The 18,462-nt window shown below is 37.3% G+C and overlaps 1 protein-coding gene across 3 annotated transcripts in view; it reads right to left on the reverse strand.

The window, feature by feature from the left end:
* The window catches only part of TRRAP (transformation/transcription domain associated protein), a 75,367-nt gene that overhangs the window by 40,637 nt on the left and 16,268 nt on the right, over positions 1-18,462 (reverse strand). For all 3 annotated transcript variants that reach the window (XM_051779412.1, XM_051779423.1, XM_051779402.1), the window contains exons 22-41: positions 17,459-17,610; positions 16,218-16,417; positions 14,971-15,188; positions 14,645-14,842; positions 13,485-13,745; positions 12,344-12,505; positions 12,012-12,108; positions 11,448-11,569; positions 10,175-10,345; positions 9,391-9,459; positions 5,431-5,550; positions 4,987-5,106; positions 4,467-4,631; positions 3,894-4,075; positions 3,429-3,627; positions 2,889-3,017; positions 2,012-2,278; positions 1,235-1,441; positions 358-516; positions 137-271 (exon numbers count right to left, since the gene is read on the reverse strand). In XM_051779412.1, coding sequence (XP_051635372.1) covers positions 137-271; positions 358-516; positions 1,235-1,441; positions 2,012-2,278; positions 2,889-3,017; positions 3,429-3,627; positions 3,894-4,075; positions 4,467-4,631; positions 4,987-5,106; positions 5,431-5,550; positions 9,391-9,459; positions 10,175-10,345; positions 11,448-11,569; positions 12,012-12,108; positions 12,344-12,505; positions 13,485-13,745; positions 14,645-14,842; positions 14,971-15,188; positions 16,218-16,417; positions 17,459-17,610 — 3,333 coding nt within the window. The remainder of the gene's footprint in view (positions 1-136; positions 272-357; positions 517-1,234; positions 1,442-2,011; positions 2,279-2,888; positions 3,018-3,428; positions 3,628-3,893; positions 4,076-4,466; positions 4,632-4,986; positions 5,107-5,430; positions 5,551-9,390; positions 9,460-10,174; positions 10,346-11,447; positions 11,570-12,011; positions 12,109-12,343; positions 12,506-13,484; positions 13,746-14,644; positions 14,843-14,970; positions 15,189-16,217; positions 16,418-17,458; positions 17,611-18,462) is intronic.

Here is an 18,462-nt window from a genome sequence, read left to right on the forward strand (position 1 = left end):
ATTTAAAATGTTTTCTAAAGCTAAAACCTTCAATTTAGGGACTTTGAGTTATGGGGGGAAAAAAATTATGCTGAATTGCTTAGTCAGTGCAGGTTGTAATTTCAGAGTCTCTGAACAAACCCTGATTTTTTCTTACAGCACTTATTGCTCCTGTAGCCGTCCTGAATCGTTTAACTTCTTGGCCAGAATCCACAGACAATCCTCTTTTAACAGCAGATGAGGCAGAACTTGCTCCTTCTCCACTTGCACTTGAGTCCATATCTGAATCTGGCTGAAATATCAGCAGAGTGCATGTTAAAAAAACTACACTTAACTGTGTAACAGTTCATTCTTTAACCATTTATTTAGACTTCCTACCTGCTGGTCTTTAACTCTTTGCAATTCCCATTTAATAACCACTTCAGCAAGATCCACAGCTAATTTTCTTTGCTCTACTGTAACACTGGGAGTGAAGCCCAGTCTCTGCATGGCACTAACCACATGCTGAACCAAGTGATGTCTCACTGGATAATAAACCTGAAAAAATGGTTTCACAGAAATGTTAGTCATTAACCAATAAAATTCTACAAAAAAACCCAGAAAGTTGAAATAAAGCAAAATGGTAAAATAGTCATCAATCCCAGAGTTTGCTAAATCTGTACCACATTCAAATTTTGCCATCTTGAAAAGTAACTGGTGCTTTGAAATAAAATTTTGGCTACAATTTTCAGTAGGGACTCCTGATTTCATGTACCCAAATGAACGTGTTCTTTTTAAGACTCACGATTTTTCTCCAGGACCAATCATGCCAATTTTTTGCCAACCCTTTAGAGAGCTTCAACTCACATTTGAACACACTCAGACATTCTTCAAAAAGGGCTGAGGCATCTTTCCTCAAAAGTGCCTCAAATGTGTATTAGTTGTCCCTTTGGACTGCATTTTAATATGCATTTTCAAGTGATCCTATGCTGACATTCTGCAGCATTCCCTCATTTGTTTCGTGTTTGTGCAATGAGTTCATCTCATCTGACACTGAGTTTTAACTTCAGTCATGATAGAGCTTAATAAATTACTTGCTACTAAATAGTTGTTTTCAGTTATAGATAAGTATCTTTAGAGACAGATTATACATTACATATTATATATTTTGCAGCTAAACCATATACATCAGAGTATGTTATTTTTCTAGTCAAACTGCAGTTTACGTCCTTGATATGGGAGATACAGTGACTACCAGAATCACTGGTACAAGTACCTTGAAATGTAGTATTATCAAGTACAAAATATGCACTAGTTGGGGAACACTATGACCCTCTTCCACAATGATTTTTCGCGTCCAGTGAGTGAGCATCTGATGTCCATCCTCCATCCGAGCAGGCACAGCTGGAGTCAGAATAGCCATGGCCTGCCTGACAATAGCTCGGGCCTCCAAGGCATGAGCCTTCAGAAGACTGTGAAACACCTAAACACCAAAGTTTCTGATCAACATTAATACTATATGTATTTACAAAAACAAAGCATTTACAAAGAAAGAGAAACTACAACACATGTTTTCTAAAAAAATGCACTTTTTCCTTAAAGGTCCGTAATTTGTTAAATATACGACAATATATCATCATCAGAAGTATACAGCATGTACTTCTGTTTTCTTTACACTCCGTTTTCTTCCTCCCTCTCCACTGTCCAATTCAAAGTTTTCCCTTGGTCCCCATATTCTGTCTCAAATGAAGTGTCTGTCTCTTAAATGAAGAAACATTTCCAATTTTTGTTAATTCAACCAAGGACTTTTCATTGTCCCACTTATCCTCCCTGTTTTCACTTACCTTCAAACTTTCTTCTACACTCTCCTATCCACAAGGAAATCATATTAAATATTTGGCCTGCTCCTTCTGTAGTTGTGGTATTTGAATTTAACTGTTCCCTTTATACTAAGTATTCAAACCCACTGTGCAGCTTCTACCCTGAATCTTAAAATAAAGCACACTGCAGAACTTACCCACATCCCTTAAACAAACGAACACAAGCCCAATACCTGCAGAACTATCTTCTTATGGATGGCAAATTTGGCAATGATGTGTGCCAGAAGCAAATGGCCACTGTATTTGCAGGCTGGGTCCACACAGGCCTTGGACAGGAGGCAGGGCCAGGCGAAGGTCATGAGGCGCCTGAGTTTGCTGTTGCGGTTTTTGTTGTTGTCGTGGATGTGATGCGGGGCGTGCTCGACCAGCAGCGTGGCAAACTGCAGCAGGTGTATCCTCAGGGAATCCAGCATGTCAGCCTGCTTTTCTGGATCAAGTACCTATCAATGAGGAGAGAAGGAAAGCGAGGGAGGGGAAAAAAAAAAAAGAAAAAGAAGACAAAAAACCCAATAAGTTTTATTATTATGAAAGCAAAGTCTTAGCCTTTTGTCTTTTGAGTGGTTTTTAAGAAGACTAAAACCTGTAATTACTTTTTTGACTCGGTTTAGTACCCTCAAAACAAACTCCTGAAGTGTGAACTTTTAAATAATGAGCACATCTGGGAATTTCCAAAGTGCTAGCCTATAAAAATAAATAAATCAAAAACCCCAAGCTTTATCTTCAACATTTTTTTTATAATTGGTTTCATGAAACAGCAGTGAATTAGAAAGGTACTGCTGTTCAGTCATGGAAAGCTTTCCTTATAAGACTGGGATTACAGCCATGTTTAAAGACAGATATTCAAGTTCTGAAGGTATCAAAGTGAAAATTGTAGTCCAGCCCTACTGATGACTGATGGATCTCATGTTCAGTGCTACGAAGCCATTTGATGTAACAGATCATAATATTCAGAATAGCACAACTAATTCAAATTAGGATTGAAAAGCCAAATGAGAGGAACAACTTTTTGTTTTAATTTTCAAACACTTTAGTGTAAACAAGGATTGTTACCTTTGTAATAAAAACACTAGTGATGCTTTCTGGATTATCTCCTTCTGGGTTTGAAGGTCCTAACAGTTGTTCACCTTCTCCCTTTTCAAAACTGTACAGGAAAGCAGGATTCAGGATATGTTGCAGCACCTACAGAATATAAACAAAAAAAGTTAGCCTGAACTACTGCATTCCTGTAATGGCAGCCAACATTCAATACTTTCATATGCAAAGCTGCATGTTGGACACACTCACCGTGTTACAAAAGGAAGCTATAAATAAAACCCTAAGAAAAAGACACACACAGATTTTTTTTCCCCCCTCTTTCTCCCTTCCAAGGGCAAAGATTCTTAGAAAGTGTAACCTAGTCAGTAATAAAAGCAAGATGAATTGCTGTCTCTGTTTATTATCACTCTTCTTCAGGTATGATATTTGCACCTAAATGGCTCTGCCAATTATCGAACTCGTTGACATTTAAGTAAGCAAGTTTTGTTGCCCTAGTTCCCAAGAAGAAAATTAAACCTAAATACCAGGCTTCTTTGATTTAATTGCTTTAGCTACCTTGGCTTTGAGCTCATCTCCAAAGTTTGGGTCATTCAAGTCTACAAACCGGAAGAACAAAGCCCGTTTTTGGGGAATACTGTAGTTTTTAGGGATCTCTTCTTCCATATATTCCTTTAAGAAAGTCATATTGCAGAGAAATCGACCCGTAAAAGCTCGTAGCAACTGGAAGAGTAACTCTATATCTCCATAATTCCTTCTGTAAAAACACATAAAATACAAAGCTTCTGTGAAAAAATACACAACTTATTATGCTGATGAAACTAATCTTGGTTTTAAAGGAGCAGAGAGGCAACAGCAGGCAGTACCAAAGGCATGGGTTTAGAGGAGTGGCAGTATTATGAAATATATTACACTTTCCCTTCAATAACTGCAAACCATTTTTAGTAGCCCTACATACCTTTCTAGCACTAAAATTTTTAAAACAATTCATGCAAAGTATAGGAAATCAACATTTTTACTTACTTGCAGTAATTCAATAAGCAATAAGCCAACAGCTTTGGTTCCTTCCAGTTTGTTGCAGCCATATTCTCCTTACGGTGTCTCTCCTGGAAAGCTTCACTCACCCACACACGTTTCAGCTGATTCACCAAGGAATGCTGATTTGCTAACCAACATTCATCATTCTTAACAATAATACTTATGATCTGCCCAAAGAAAAACAAGACAAATGCACAGTCAACACACAGCAGGTCTGTCAGTAGAAACGGTGACATAAAAACACTTCTTTAAGGGCAATTAAGAGTTCTGAAATATTCACCAGTAAAAAAAGTGAAATACAAACTAGTTGAGATCAAAAAAAAAAATTTCTGTAACAATTGTTTCTGCTGCCGTGTTTTCCTCTTGTATTCTACTTGATAAAAAAGTGTAGTTAATTTGAGTCTCTCTTTCCTTCTCAGAGTGACTCCAACTACAAACACTTCACGTGTTTTTCTGTGAGCTACACACACACACACACTGAAAGCCTGTAATGTAAGAGGTTTGCAGCTGAAGAGGTTTTAACTGTCTAGAGCAAAGATAAACAAGAATAAATGATACCTTGATGGCTTGGAACTGCAGATCCAGACGCATTGTGGTGGTGCTTGGAGACCCAGGTCTCACAGCTGCCTGGGTACCGACGGGTAAGAGCAGAGTGATAAATCGGTTGGGATTAGCTGCCAGGACATCTCGCAGGGGTTTGGCATCTTTATGCTTTAAGAAACTCTGCAAAAGGGGAAGAAATAATTTTAATAACCTTTAAAAGCCAAAATGCCAAAAGGTTATATTATCCTGAAGCTTTTATATCCCTCACTAAAGTTGCAGAGGTCGTATTTCACGTATATAAAAACATCGCCTACAACTTCAGTAACAGCCCTACATGATGTGGAAAGGTATAAAATCAACAGTTCAGGACAAACAAATACAAACCCAAGAATAGGCACCCTACAGTCAGAGTAAGACCATGATCAAGGACTACAAGGTCATACAGCAAAAAAAGGTGCAAAAGATGAAAAGCTTTTTGTTCACCAGATCTGTGAAGATGAGGGCTTTCTCCTGTTCCCCTTCCCACACAGCTTACCATAAACATTCTGCTCCACTGGGGATCATTTAAAGTGGCTTCCATCATGAACAGCTCCACAGTCTGGGACGGATGACGTGTCAAAAATTTTATCAGTGGTTCCCTGAATGGACTGCCAGCCTGAAAAATTCACAAAGCTTAAATTAAAAATGCAGAGTATAGAGTATTTTCAACTAATTTGCTACCACTCAGAAAAATACATTTGACTTGGCATTCATGCAGATACAAAATGTTCAGAACTTTCATGATGACAATTTATTGACACTTTAAAAACTTAACTTCTAAGAGTGTAAGACAAATGTTAATACCTCCTAAAGGCTTGAAGAGCACATTTTATCACATCAAATATTCCCATGCCACATTTAAAATATTATAATTATTATACACTAATGTTTAAAAATACCATAAAGCAAAAATTTCAGCAATGTTAACTTCCACTTTTACCTCAATTAACATTGCTCGTTCTGTTTTCATAACAACTTCCAGGAGAGGTTTAACCAGAGTCTGTGGGGCAGCTGGGATCAGATGGAACAAATTTATAATTGCTGAACAAATCTTCATTTCCTACAGGTAAAAAGAAACAGGGTTGAATTAAACATTGCCAGCTACAATGTATAAAAACAGTATCTCACATCTTACTTATTTGTTCCTCTCTGGATTAGCATAGCCAGCAATCAAATGTAAAGGGTTAACATTTATACAGCATCTACTTACCACAATGTATGAAACAATTGCTCTTGTGGAAGTCTGCCCTGCCCCCCCTGTAACATCATGGTTTAAATTTTATTTTCTTTGTCAGTATAGTGGTGTTTTACAGGTAAGAGCTAAACACTGTGCAACAATACTGTTGATGGGGGAGTTCCACAGTGCTCACTGCACCACACCAAGTGGCTTGTGCATCAGACAGCCATACCTTCCCATCTAAACAATTTCTCATACACACCCCACACCCCCAGATTACATGTGAGGGAAGAGAGACAGTTTTCCCACAGCACTGCTCAGTCTGTCTTGCAAACAGCTTGTTACTTCAAAGAAAAGTCAGCTCTGTTCTCCCACTAGATATTAAATTCTCCAGAAGTCTAAGATAATTTTGCATTTCTTTTTCATTGTGTGATTTAAATGGAGGCTGTATTTCAGTCAGCTAGAGTGTGGATTTCCTTCAGTAAGAAAAGGGAAAGGAAAAAAAACCAAAACATCCACCTTCACCTCTCTAAAACCAAGTTCTAATGTGCAAAATATTATCAAGGCACTGCATTTCCTCAACTGAATTTAAACACAAAGCATTAGGCCCCACTCCTTTAACATGATCTGCACAGACAGAACCCTACAAAACTACTCTCCTGGATTGAAGTGCAGGACTGAGAACAAGAGTAAAAACTTTTGAAACCACTTATGCCTTCAGAGAAACAAATTCCTGCTCTTCTCAGCATGAACATGCTTAACATCCTTAACAGCAATGGCATCAAAACAACTCTGCCACAGACAAACAGGGGACAATTCACAGCACTGCACTCAAAGGCACAATGCACTCTGCCCAAAACACAACAATAAAACTAACAAACCACAGTTTAAAAGAAAAAATAAAAACAAACAACTACAACAAAAAAACCCATGACAACAAAAAAAAAATTCCTGTGCCTCCACTGATTTTCTCACCTCTAGCCCTTCTGCAGCAGGCTGAACCAAAACAGAAGTCACAGCATGAAAAGAAAAAGCCCACAAAAATATCAAATAAATGTACAAATTAGTACATGCTATTCTTCAGGCTGCAGTCTAACTTCAGTACAGTTACTTTCTCATCTCAAATGGAAAGAATTGAGACAATGAGTATCTCACATGCTCCAAATTGCCCTCCAAAGAACTAGGATGAAAAGCATCCTTTTTCCTACTTGTACACTGATTAGACACAGTTTCTCAAATATTTATACTGAATAAAGAGATATTAGAGATTATTAAGTTAGGAGAAACCATATTTTAGCATCTTCAAAGACAAATTTGGCCAGGATCAATTATGAAACCACCAATTATGAAACCATTTTCAGTACTCCAACTGTCAAGCTATAAAGCCCCCTAAAGCTACAAAGTCCTCTTAGGCTGTAATGCAGAATATCCACCATGGAAATTCCACCAAGGAAATTTCCACCCTCTCACAAGAGGGACAGCTGGAGGCAACCATCTAGTCAAAACTTAACTCTTTCAATTAGCAGACATGACCTAAAATCCCATGCCTTTCCTTAGGGAGGTAGGGGAGAGAGGAAGAAGGGTTTAAATCAAGCATTTCACTCGCTGGGCCAATGAATTAGATTTTAATCACTAGTTAATATTTTATGTTTTAATTTGTTCATTTCTCTAAACAGCCAGGTCACAGTTCAAGATCACAGTAGGACTGTCATAAATTATTTAGGTGAACAAAAGGCTTAGTTATTCTGGCATCAATGTGGATCTTTATGATAGTCATCAATTATTATGCAGAATTTTTAACTGAAATGTATGAAGTTTTTATTTTGTTTACAGTTACCATTTACATACGAAAACTCATTCCCCAGACTTTTGAACCATTCATGAAGAAGCCTTGCTGACCAGGCACTACCTGCTGGAGAACTGCATGACACCACCATTGCCATCAAATGGCCCCTTGACCCAGTGCTGCTGGAAAGAGATGAAATGATTGTAACAGCCCCCTGTACAGGTAGGGAACACCAGGCTTTCCCAATCAGTTCTCTCCTCCAAGGTGTTTTTACCATCATCAGTATTTAACCACGTGGTCTGAATGATCCAACCCTGATAAAACTCCCCAGCATTGCTCCTAAGTGAGTATCTCAGATTTTGGAATCTCATTATGATCAGGAAAAAACGAGAGTAAGTGAAATGCCAGCTACAACAACTGACCACCAGTCTCACCATTCCACTTTTTCTACATTTAGAAGATACAATGACAGCAATGACACCTGCTTGCCACAGCAACTGGCACATGGACCATGCTGTCCGTGTCCCCCTTGAGTTTTTATTTTTTAAGGAAACTTTAGAGCAACAACTAGGGAGCAGAAAAGTAACATTTAATCAGCTTTGCAGTCACACAGTCCTATCTGAAATGATTCCAGAGACTTCTCTCCCTCAAGATGTGACAGTAGATTCTTTCTCAAGTGTCTGGTGTGCACTTTCCCCTCAACATACCACTGTTTTAAAACAACATTAAAAAAAAAAATCACAGATTTAGGAGACTAAACACACAATTACATAGAAAACATTAATAAAAAACATTAAAAGCAGGAGAATTCCCAACTAAATATGATTTAGGCACAACTAAAAACTGGTCTAGAGGTGCCACATTGTGGTCTAAAAGACTGTTGCTATAAAAAGATATGCAAGATATCTGTAATCATCACTTTTGAAGAGCAAATCCCAAGAGAAGAATATGAAGGCCTTAGAACTACTCTGACCCAAATAAAATGTGTTTAACTGAAAAATGGACAGTGTTTTAGTTAAAAACATAAGAAAAATTCTATTCACCTTCATTAGAGAACATCCAGGACTAATACAAAGAAATTATCAAATTCACATTTAAAAGTTCTCTTTGCAATGACAGGAAAGACAAATGAAAAGCCATTAAGCCATTTCCACATTTTAAGGGAAATAAAAAGCCAATCTAATTTCATCCTAATTTGAAAAACAAAGATATTAATGAAATTCCCCCCATTTTTTCCTAGTTCCAATAATAAATCTCAACACTTAATATAAGTGATAAGTAAAACATTAATAGAATTATGGCACTTCTGACAATCCACATAAAACTACACTGAAGCAGGAATTCCCATCAGTGCTGTATTGCTGAGAGCACATAGCATTGACATTACTGTACAATTTTCCATTTATAAGACAACTAATCAGCTTCCCATAGTTAACACTGAGACCATTAGTTTCAATGGGAGAGAGATTTTAATGTGATCTCAACAAGTAAATACTGAACTTAGTTTTAATAAATGTAATTCACAATTAACTGGGATTATATTATCATTATGTATAATTTTCAAAAGACTATGTTGGGAACATCAAACATATTAGTGAAGAAAAGAGGGATTATGCTGCTGAGCTCATCAGCCATTCCAATGAAGAGCAGATTTCTAAGCAGAAAATCCTGAGGGGGGAAAAAAAAAAAATCCTTGAGCTGTTCCCACACCAACCTGTAAGTAAAGTCTTTAAAGTAACCCTTTTAAGCAGATAAGAAGCTTCTCTTGCTGAGATTTCTAACAGACATTCAATATAGATACAAGTTCATTAGCTTGTAACAAAGCATCAGTGTGTAATCAGTCATGTCAACATTTACAAGTGAATGAGGTCTGTAATTCTAAAACGTTAATACCACTTATTTCTTCTCTTCTCACATAAAAGCTTTCATTAACTCACATTTCCATCGCTCCGTTGTCCACCTTTGTGTGTGATAACTACAACTTCCATCCATTTACGCAGGTGTTGCTATAAAGAGAGGATAATCAGTATTATTCTTCTAATTAACTGTTCCATTTTAGCATAAACTAAAAGAAAAGAAGTAGAGGCAGAAATAATTCTTTAAGAAAACAAGGGGAAAAATTATTAGCTATTTTCATTCCCTCAGATTAAAAAGTCTTCTGTTACTAAAAGCCCTCTCCATATTCACCTAAGTAGGGATTATAAGAGTACATACATTACACACCACAAAAAGCTAAGTCTGATAGGTTTACACTTGTTTAATCATTTGCTTGATATGGATGCATTTAAATATCCATGCCAAAAGGATAAAGAATTCCCATATACAGTTTAAAAACTGCAAATAAACACTGCAATACCTTCCAAAATTTAATAAATCAAGAAAGCACCAACACAGACTTAGTCCATTAGGAAGTAAAACATATTTTCAAGGTACTGGTGGCACCTTGCTTAAAGATAAATTTGTCCAAGCAGACCTTAGCATAAGTAGGTATGTCTTCACTAAAAAATAACATCTCAACTTTTTGGTTTAGCAGCTCTTTCGAAATTAACTCAAAATGTTTAAAGAAATCGCATTTTTATTAATTGTGAAACAAAAATCTTTCAATTCCAATACACACATTGAGTCACTACTGAACTGTTCTTTGACTTTTCACCAATACAAACAGTAGCTAGAAGAAAATTTCTTTGGGAAGAGCTAAAGAAAAGACTTGAATAGGCTTACCATCATCTGGTCACAGAATTTATCATTGAAAGAGTTCGGGAAAAGTCTGGTAACCGATGTCAAACGATTCACAACGTTCAGGGTCAGGCTTCGATAGTCTCCCAACATCATCAGCAGTGGCCTCATGTGGGTGTGGATTTGATCCACTTCTATGGTAGCTCCTTCCAAGAACTGCAAGAGAGTACATGACTAAGATACAGGTGGGGAGGGAGGCGACTTCTGTGCAAGCATCTCTCTTAAAGAAAGCTGACTTGGTTTTTCTTCTTGTATTTTGCACTTTCAGAATGCAATAGCTCAAACAACACTTAGTGCTGGAAAAGCATCCAGTGACAAGATGGATTTGGGAAGCACTGAAGTATTTCTGACACACGGGAGGATATTCCATAAAATAATCAAGTAGGAGATCTTAATACAGACAGATTGAAAAACTGCTACAGCTATAAATTAAATACATAGCTATGGATGAACTACTTAGACACTGCTTTATTAAGAACTGCCTGTGAATGTGGCCAAAGGCAATAGAGCAAATTTCTGTGTTACAATCTGCATGCATCCTGAGCAACATAAAAGGTCAAAAGAACCTGTCTGCAAGCAGTCAGAGACAATATTTCCTGTCATAACCAAACATCCTGTGGGTGTGAATTTATCACAGGAAAAAAAAACTAGAAAAATCTGATGTATAGGTCAAACAATCCTTATTTGCTCCCTCTTACATCTCAACCCAACTGTATTGTCAACAAGCCACAAATAATAAGTACATTCCCTCTCATGACCAGAGTGACAGGAAAAGACACCTGACTTTTGGTCAGTCAATGGCATAAACAAATGCAAACAGTTATATTCCCTGTTACATGTCAGCCAATCTACACAGCATTACTTACAGCACCTTTGTAATTTCATTAGCTTTGTTTTCATTTAGAAGAATAGTATTAAAATCTTGCTGAATTGGAACTAGGCACAGTTATTGGATAACAAATCATGATGAACAAATATCTTTTTCCCTGCCCTTCCAGCTGGACAGAGAGACTGAAAAGATTTACCATGGTCCTTATCCAAGAGCTTATAATGCTTAATTTCAAGATGGATAATTTTTATGGCTAAGTTCAGGCCCCCAGAAGACCACATCTGACAGAAACTTTTAACAGAGTCAGTAACAAAAACTGAACAGAGCAGCCAGTATTCCCTGTAGAGAACTTTCCCAAGAAGTTTTGTACCAAGGAAGTAAAGCAGAAAGAACAATGGCCTCAAAAGGAATGTTGTTTAACACAGTCACCTTTCTCATGCATGCTTCTCCTGCCTCCTGCAGTTCATTATTTGTTGAATTCAGTGCCTTGAAGAGTGCAGCAATGATCTTCTCTCTTGACTGAGGCAAGTAATTGCAGGCAGCTAGAGCATCTGCAAATATCAAAGGAAATTTGTTCTCTTTGTTAACACAATTTCAAAAGAGAGGGGAAAATAAACCCTAATTCTATACCACTTCTAGTTTCTTTTTATGTCATCTGAAATTACAAACAGCTAAAGCATTACATGCATTGCCAAAACCAAGATACATCATAAAACAGTAAAAGAATGGGAACTCCATTAGTGTTCTTAAGTTTTCCTAATGCTATATAACATAATTAATCTCAAACTGTTTAGGGTTCATTTCAGAAACTAAATTCTAGTCATTAAGAAAGCAGCAATACTTTCCCATTATTCTCTCCATTAAACTGTGACCTCTGGAAAGCAGTCATCAGTCTTCCAGGGCTCAGGTTTTCTGCTGATCCTGGGAAGCAAACTGCCCATTGCTCACAAGGATACTTAACTACACCAAACTTTGTTCAGGAATTTTACTTACTTAAGGCAGCAATTCGAAGAGGTACAAGAGATGGAAGACTTTTGTAACAAGGTAGTTTCATTAAGGCAGAATCTTCAGCCTCACATAAATTCAATAACTAGGAAAAAATAAACAAGCCTTTTTAGGCATTGTGACTCACATTTGAAATGGTACCTTTTGAGTCTTGTTTCCTCAGAGTCAAGTTTATGGAAACACATTAATCAACCTTCACATTTCACCTTTTGAAAGTTTTAAAATGCACAAAGAAAAATGCGTATTTTTAACACTGAAAGTACTAACACCATCACTGATAAGTATCTGCATTCAAATATAAGAACATAAAGAGAAAGTACCTCTGTGTAGAAAACCTTGTGCTCCACAACATTTAGATCCATTGTAAACAATCGGGGTTGCAGGGTTGTGCAAAAGGTATTTCCCTCCATCAGGCCAATCTGGGCATTTGCAGGTTGATGCCTAAGTAAATGCTTTTTAGGAGGAACCATGTCTTGGAGAACCTACACAACACAATTTAAATGACTGAATTAGTATCCTATTCAAATGACCCCACAGACCTAGGCACTGAGAAGACACCACTAGTAGTCATGGCTGCACATTTCTATCCATTTGCTCCAGATGTATGGCTTGAGAAATTACTAAGTAAGAACAAAAGTATTTCTCTGAACTAATTTAATTCAGCCAATTCACAAAACAATGCAGTATCTGTAATTAATACATATTTTCTTTTAAATATATCTATTATATTTAATAACTTCACATGGTGTTATAAACAAGAAAGAAATTCATAGATTGAAGCTTTTCAAACATTCAAGTAAAGAAACAAGAATATATTAAGCTCCCGAAATAGAAAAACAAAAAAGTCAGTGTAACTTCTTTCCATTACACCAACTTCTCACTCTCCTCCATAAACATCCTTAGCAAAACAAGATATCAATTAGGAGGCTTGTCTGTATGTTCCCAAACTACAGTAATGACATCTCTAGTTTGGTATGTTGTCATGGTCCTTAGGGTTCATGTACATTCACTTGTCTTTCGAGAGAATGAATGCTATTAGCATTAGTATCTAGCTAAAAGTTATTTCAACACCAGCTTGGATCTTTATAGTCCCTTTCTGGATAGGGAAAGGCATAGCAATATGCCTCATATTTAGAGAATAACACAAAGTGGACATTCAAAATGCAGTATCTATACAGCCTAGCTTGGTGGTTGGATGAGCAGTCCATAATTTAAGGAAGTAAATGAATCTGAAGACACTATAAATACTGGCCAAGAGTCAGGCACAGCTGTATGAATTTCTATAGTGCTCCAGCCACTATGTACTTTAAAACAATGAAACTCAGCAAATGACAAACATATGCTATCAAAGCACGAAGAACTTCATTTACTAATGTGGAAAAATGTACCCAGGAAAGCATTTCCGCAAATCCAAACTGGAAAACAACTTTAAACTCAGGTTCAGTAGGTATTTCTGCTTACCTCTTTATGTGGCTCCATAATCACTGTGACACTTTTCCCAGTGACCTGTGCAAGCACCTGCAATGAATGCATGGCTTGTTTTCTCACAGTAGAGTTTGGAGAGGTTACTTCTCGAACAAGGTCATGTGTTACATGATGGAAAGACTTTTCCTGTGCTGCCAGGATTTCTTCTGTTTTTTCTTCATCTTTTAAAGGAGTTGCACACCTGATCAAGAGCTGTTCTAATGTGGTCTTTGCCATAGCAACTGCTCCATTGGAAACCTGGGGCATCACAGATTATTTTTATTAACTAAGTACAGAATAAAGATCTCAAATCTACACACTACTCACTACTTAGAATTTCATTTTGATGAATCCTGTGCAAATGGTTAAAACCATATAAAAATAAAACTTAAACAGAACACATATTCCAACAGTCTTCCCATCAATCATTCCAAAATTTTGAGCTGCAGTGCAACATAATTTTATAAATGACCTCAAGCACTGGAATCCTTCACAATGTTGTCACCAGGTGATTCACAATGAGAAATGACCAGGCAGATGGGTCTCTAGGTACATATAACTACATACAGTTTTTTGGTAAAACACAAAATGAACAAAAAAATCAGTGGGTTTTGTGCATGTTTTTCAGGAAAAGAGGAAATGTTCTCAAGTTTCACCAAGAGAGGTTTAGATTGGATACTGGAAAAGAAATTTCTTCAATGAAAGGATGGTCAAACATTGGAACAGGCTGTCCAGGGAAGCAGTAAGTGTTCAAAAAATATATAGATGTGACACTTGGGGATATAGTTTAGTGGTGAAGATGGTAGCATTTCATTAATGGCTGGACTTGATAATTATTTCCAACTAAACAGTGATTCTATGACAAGTGACAGTGAATCCATGTTCTTCTGGTGACCTGCATGGGGCCTGTACCTTTCTACTCTGAAAGAAACAAGTGGAATCCCAACAACTTCAGCAAAGTTACGTGCAAAATCTGATCTCATTCCTAACTTCAGGTCTTGGTTTAAGTTAAAATGACTAAAATTCACTCCCAACAATTGCAGATACGATGCATTCTGAAGTTCAATAAAATCAAGATTAACAAGAGTTCAATCTGTGTGAATTTAGGAACAGAAGTTTTTCCCCACACCATTTGATATAATTCATTCATTACATACCTCTCCAGTCAAATCCATCATAACAAAGAGAAGGGCTTTCAGGAAAGTTTGCTGGTTCTGGAGAACCCAAATTAGTGGCAGCCGTTCCATAAGAAATTTAATGGACACAACACCTCCCAGTTTAGCATACCAGGCTTGTTCATAACAGCAAGCACATAAACGCTCCACAATGTACGAAAACAAGGGGAGCTGACAAGCCTGGAAACAAAGAAATGGGTCAGTTTGCCATTTTCAGCTCATTGGTAGCCTCCAAAATTTTAGAAGCAAAATTGCATTGACTGAAACTACACCATTTAAATGCATTTTTTAAAAAAAAAACAACTCACCCTTTCTTTTGAACCCAAGATGATGCTCGCAACATCAAATATCACTGCTAGAGCCACCTCCCCTATTTTGCAGAGCTCCTTCTCCTCATATGCCATGCAGATTGCTATGGCATCAATAAGCACCAAGGGATCCATGCCTTTTGACCCATTTTCTTCACTGTGAAACATGGCTGTGCTAGGCTGGCTTCCAACCTGATAGCACTGCAGCAAGAAAGGACCTGCAATTTGTAAAGGGGCAGAAAAGAGAGAGGGGGGAAACAAAGATAAAACAATAGATATTTCAATATGAATAGTCTCTTAATTAAATTTTACTACTCCTCAGACTAGCCAGCGGTGGAACCAGTAAGCCCTGTGCCTATTTGCATATAAATGAATTGTAAAGCATTCTTCACTTTTAGAAGAAAAAAAAAAAGATTACATCTACTTGAATATTTTCTTCTATGCACTAGACTGTGCACTGCAAGATTTAATTAAAATGAAGAATCATAAAAATGCAAGTTACATTAATGTGACAATGAAGAGTGATATGTCTACCCTATGTCTTTTCCCCCATTACTTGTCATGCAGCCCAAATCCAAACAAAAACATAGATACAAGACACTGCAGCACTCTAATGTTCAGTTAGTTCCTCCAATGGTCCTTCAAAACCACAAGTGGAAACAACCCAATTAAAGATCATCCACAAAAATTACTGTGAGCATCAAGTTACACAAATGCTCTGGAACTAGCATAGAATCAACAAGGTTGGAAAAGACCTCTGAGATCGAGTCCAACCTTTGACCCAACATCACCTTGTCTACTAGACCATGGCACTGATGCCACATCCAGTCTCTTCTTAAACACCTCCAGGGATGATGACTCCACCACCTCCCTGGGCAGCCCATTCCAGTGCCCAATCACTCTCTCTGTAAGGAACTTCTTCCTAATGTTCAATCTAAACCTCCCCTGCTGCAGCTTAAGACTGTGACCTCTCATCCTAAAAACTATATACAGTTCCAAGCTGCAATTATTTCATTGGTTGCAGCATTTTGGAGAGTATTATTAGGTGATTGTTTTTTAAAACCTGCTTAATTTTCACCACTCAAAAGAATTAAGACATAATTCATCCATCAGCAAAAAAACCCAACACAGTTGCACAGAGGCAACTGCAATATCATGGGTTTCTTAAACAAATTACTGTAAGTAAAAGCACAAACCCCTCCACTCCCCTCAGGAGAGGCCACAGGATCTGTGTCCCCTTTACTCACCACACTGCTGAGCCACTGCCACCATGGTGTAGTGGCGGATCAAGCTGGCTACAAAGGGCAGGGCACTGGGCCTCAGGTCCTTGATCACCGCGGACATGAAGGCCCCCGTGAGCGCCTGTTCGAAGGTTTTCCGAGCCGGAGTGTCCTGTGCTTTGTACCGATGGGAGATGATCACACTGGGTATGGACTTCTCGGTAAAGCTGAAAGACAACAGAACTTCATTATAATCCCAAACTGCAGCACTGGCACCTCCTTCAAAACCATTGGAAAGCACTTGATTTAAAGTTTGCTCTTGATATCTAACTCCTTCTCTACCTCCTGTTTTCCACTTATTTTGATAGAGCTAGACCAGTTCAGTTGGTCCATATTAATTTTGTCAACCACTGGTCTCAAACATGATGGATAGCTCAATTTCATCAGGAACATTTCAAGGCAGTGGTTTAGAAGAAGCCACGTATATACAAATAATAGCTATACAGGCACCACGCAGCAACTCAATTACAGAATGTCATTTTCAATATTTTGACATTTTCCCCTTTTTTAAAATGACATTTGATTTTAATCTTGAATGATTGAAACAGTATTTATCAAATCACTGCCCAACAAAACCTATTCATTGCAAAGCCATATTTATGTCAAATTTAAGAAGTCCAAACTGTGAAAGCTATTATGCTCTTCAGCAACATTTACTACACTTCAAGAGTAGAAGTCAGCACACACTTTTTGGGCAGAGATATTAAAGCTGTTTAAAAATAATATACTCATTAAGTATCAATGACTAAAATTGTAGAAGAGATAAAACAGAATTCAATAAAAAGCTCCCACACCAAGACAAATGGAGGTTATGTGTGTGACTATGCTATAGCTTAGTGATTAAACGAAAGTGAAATTTGTTTCACTTTAGTAAAAGGTTAAATGTATATACAAAACATCCCAGCCTAAATTAATCTTTAAAATACAATTGAGTACCGGACTATTCCAACTATTTAAATATATGAAACTAAAATTCATTTTAAAAAGAAGTCTGATCATATGTAATAGATTATACATTAGACTGTGATTAGGGGAAGAAAAATAAACTATGAAACATTAACACAAGTCACCAACATTAAACACTATGCTAACAAAATTCCTTTTTGCCAGCAGTTAAAAATCCCAGGAATTGCATTGCCTCTAAACCAGGTCGTTCCATAGACACTATAAATTCTACATACACATTTAGCTTTAAAGAATTGTCATACTTGGGATGTGCAAGGAGCTGATACAATGCATGTTTATTGTCATCCAGGCTCATCATAGCCACCAGGAAACACTTGATGACCTCCCACGCCTGCCTCCGGTAATAGGGTTCCGTGTTGGCGCTCTTCAAACAGTCCAGGGCAGTCTCGATTGCCTGGGAGGGGAAAGGAGAGAGTAACCAAACTCTTCTGCTCTTTGCATTTACAATTAATCAAGGGAATGGTATCATTAATTTATATTAAAAGTAACTTTTAAAGTATGCACAATTTGGAGTGCCTACGTTAAGAAATGCACAGAGTGCCTGAGAGAGGGGGCTCAAAACCATTATGGTATTTGCTGTGCTTTTATACGTGTTAAGTTTCATGGCAGATACATTTATTTCCACAGTCAGAAAGCATTTCAGGTTATGAGTGAGGCAAACCTTCACTCTCTCTCTCTCCTCTCCCTCAAAAGACATTTTCTTCACCTTCCCTCCAGCAGTAATTGCTGTTCCTAATCCCTACATACTATATGTGTACAGTGCATTTATATCCACATGTAAATGTACCAAAAATACTCTGTCTTACAACAGAGTAATTTGTATTTTCCACGCATGATGAAATGTCCCTGTAAGCAACTTCTAAACACGGTTTCTTAATGGAAATAATAGCATTCTTTTGCAAGATTTAATATATTTGAGAATAATTCAAAGAAATTTCTTAAGATATGAAGATGACTAAAAAGGGGGGGTACATCTCTTTAGGAAATGTCTATGCTTTATATATATATATATATATATTCCTGCTCCTCACCTAAGCAACACACTGAAAGTTGCAACCTTACCCAGTCTGTAATTGTGTGAAACCATTTACTTGTGCCAGTTTAGTTCTCTGTTCTATCACTTTGTAAGAGCAGAACAGCATGTCTAAATCCATTACTTTGGGGGTGACATATGACACAGTTTATATGGGAAATAAAGAAAGAACTGGCAGACACACCACATATTGTATGGAGGTTTTACAAGCAA

Source organism: Manacus candei, unplaced genomic scaffold (assembly GCF_025592945.1).
Source record: "Manacus candei isolate 608988 ecotype Guabito, Panama unplaced genomic scaffold, ASM2559294v1 h1tg000002l, whole genome shotgun sequence".
Lineage (NCBI taxonomy): Eukaryota > Metazoa > Chordata > Aves > Passeriformes > Pipridae > Manacus > Manacus candei.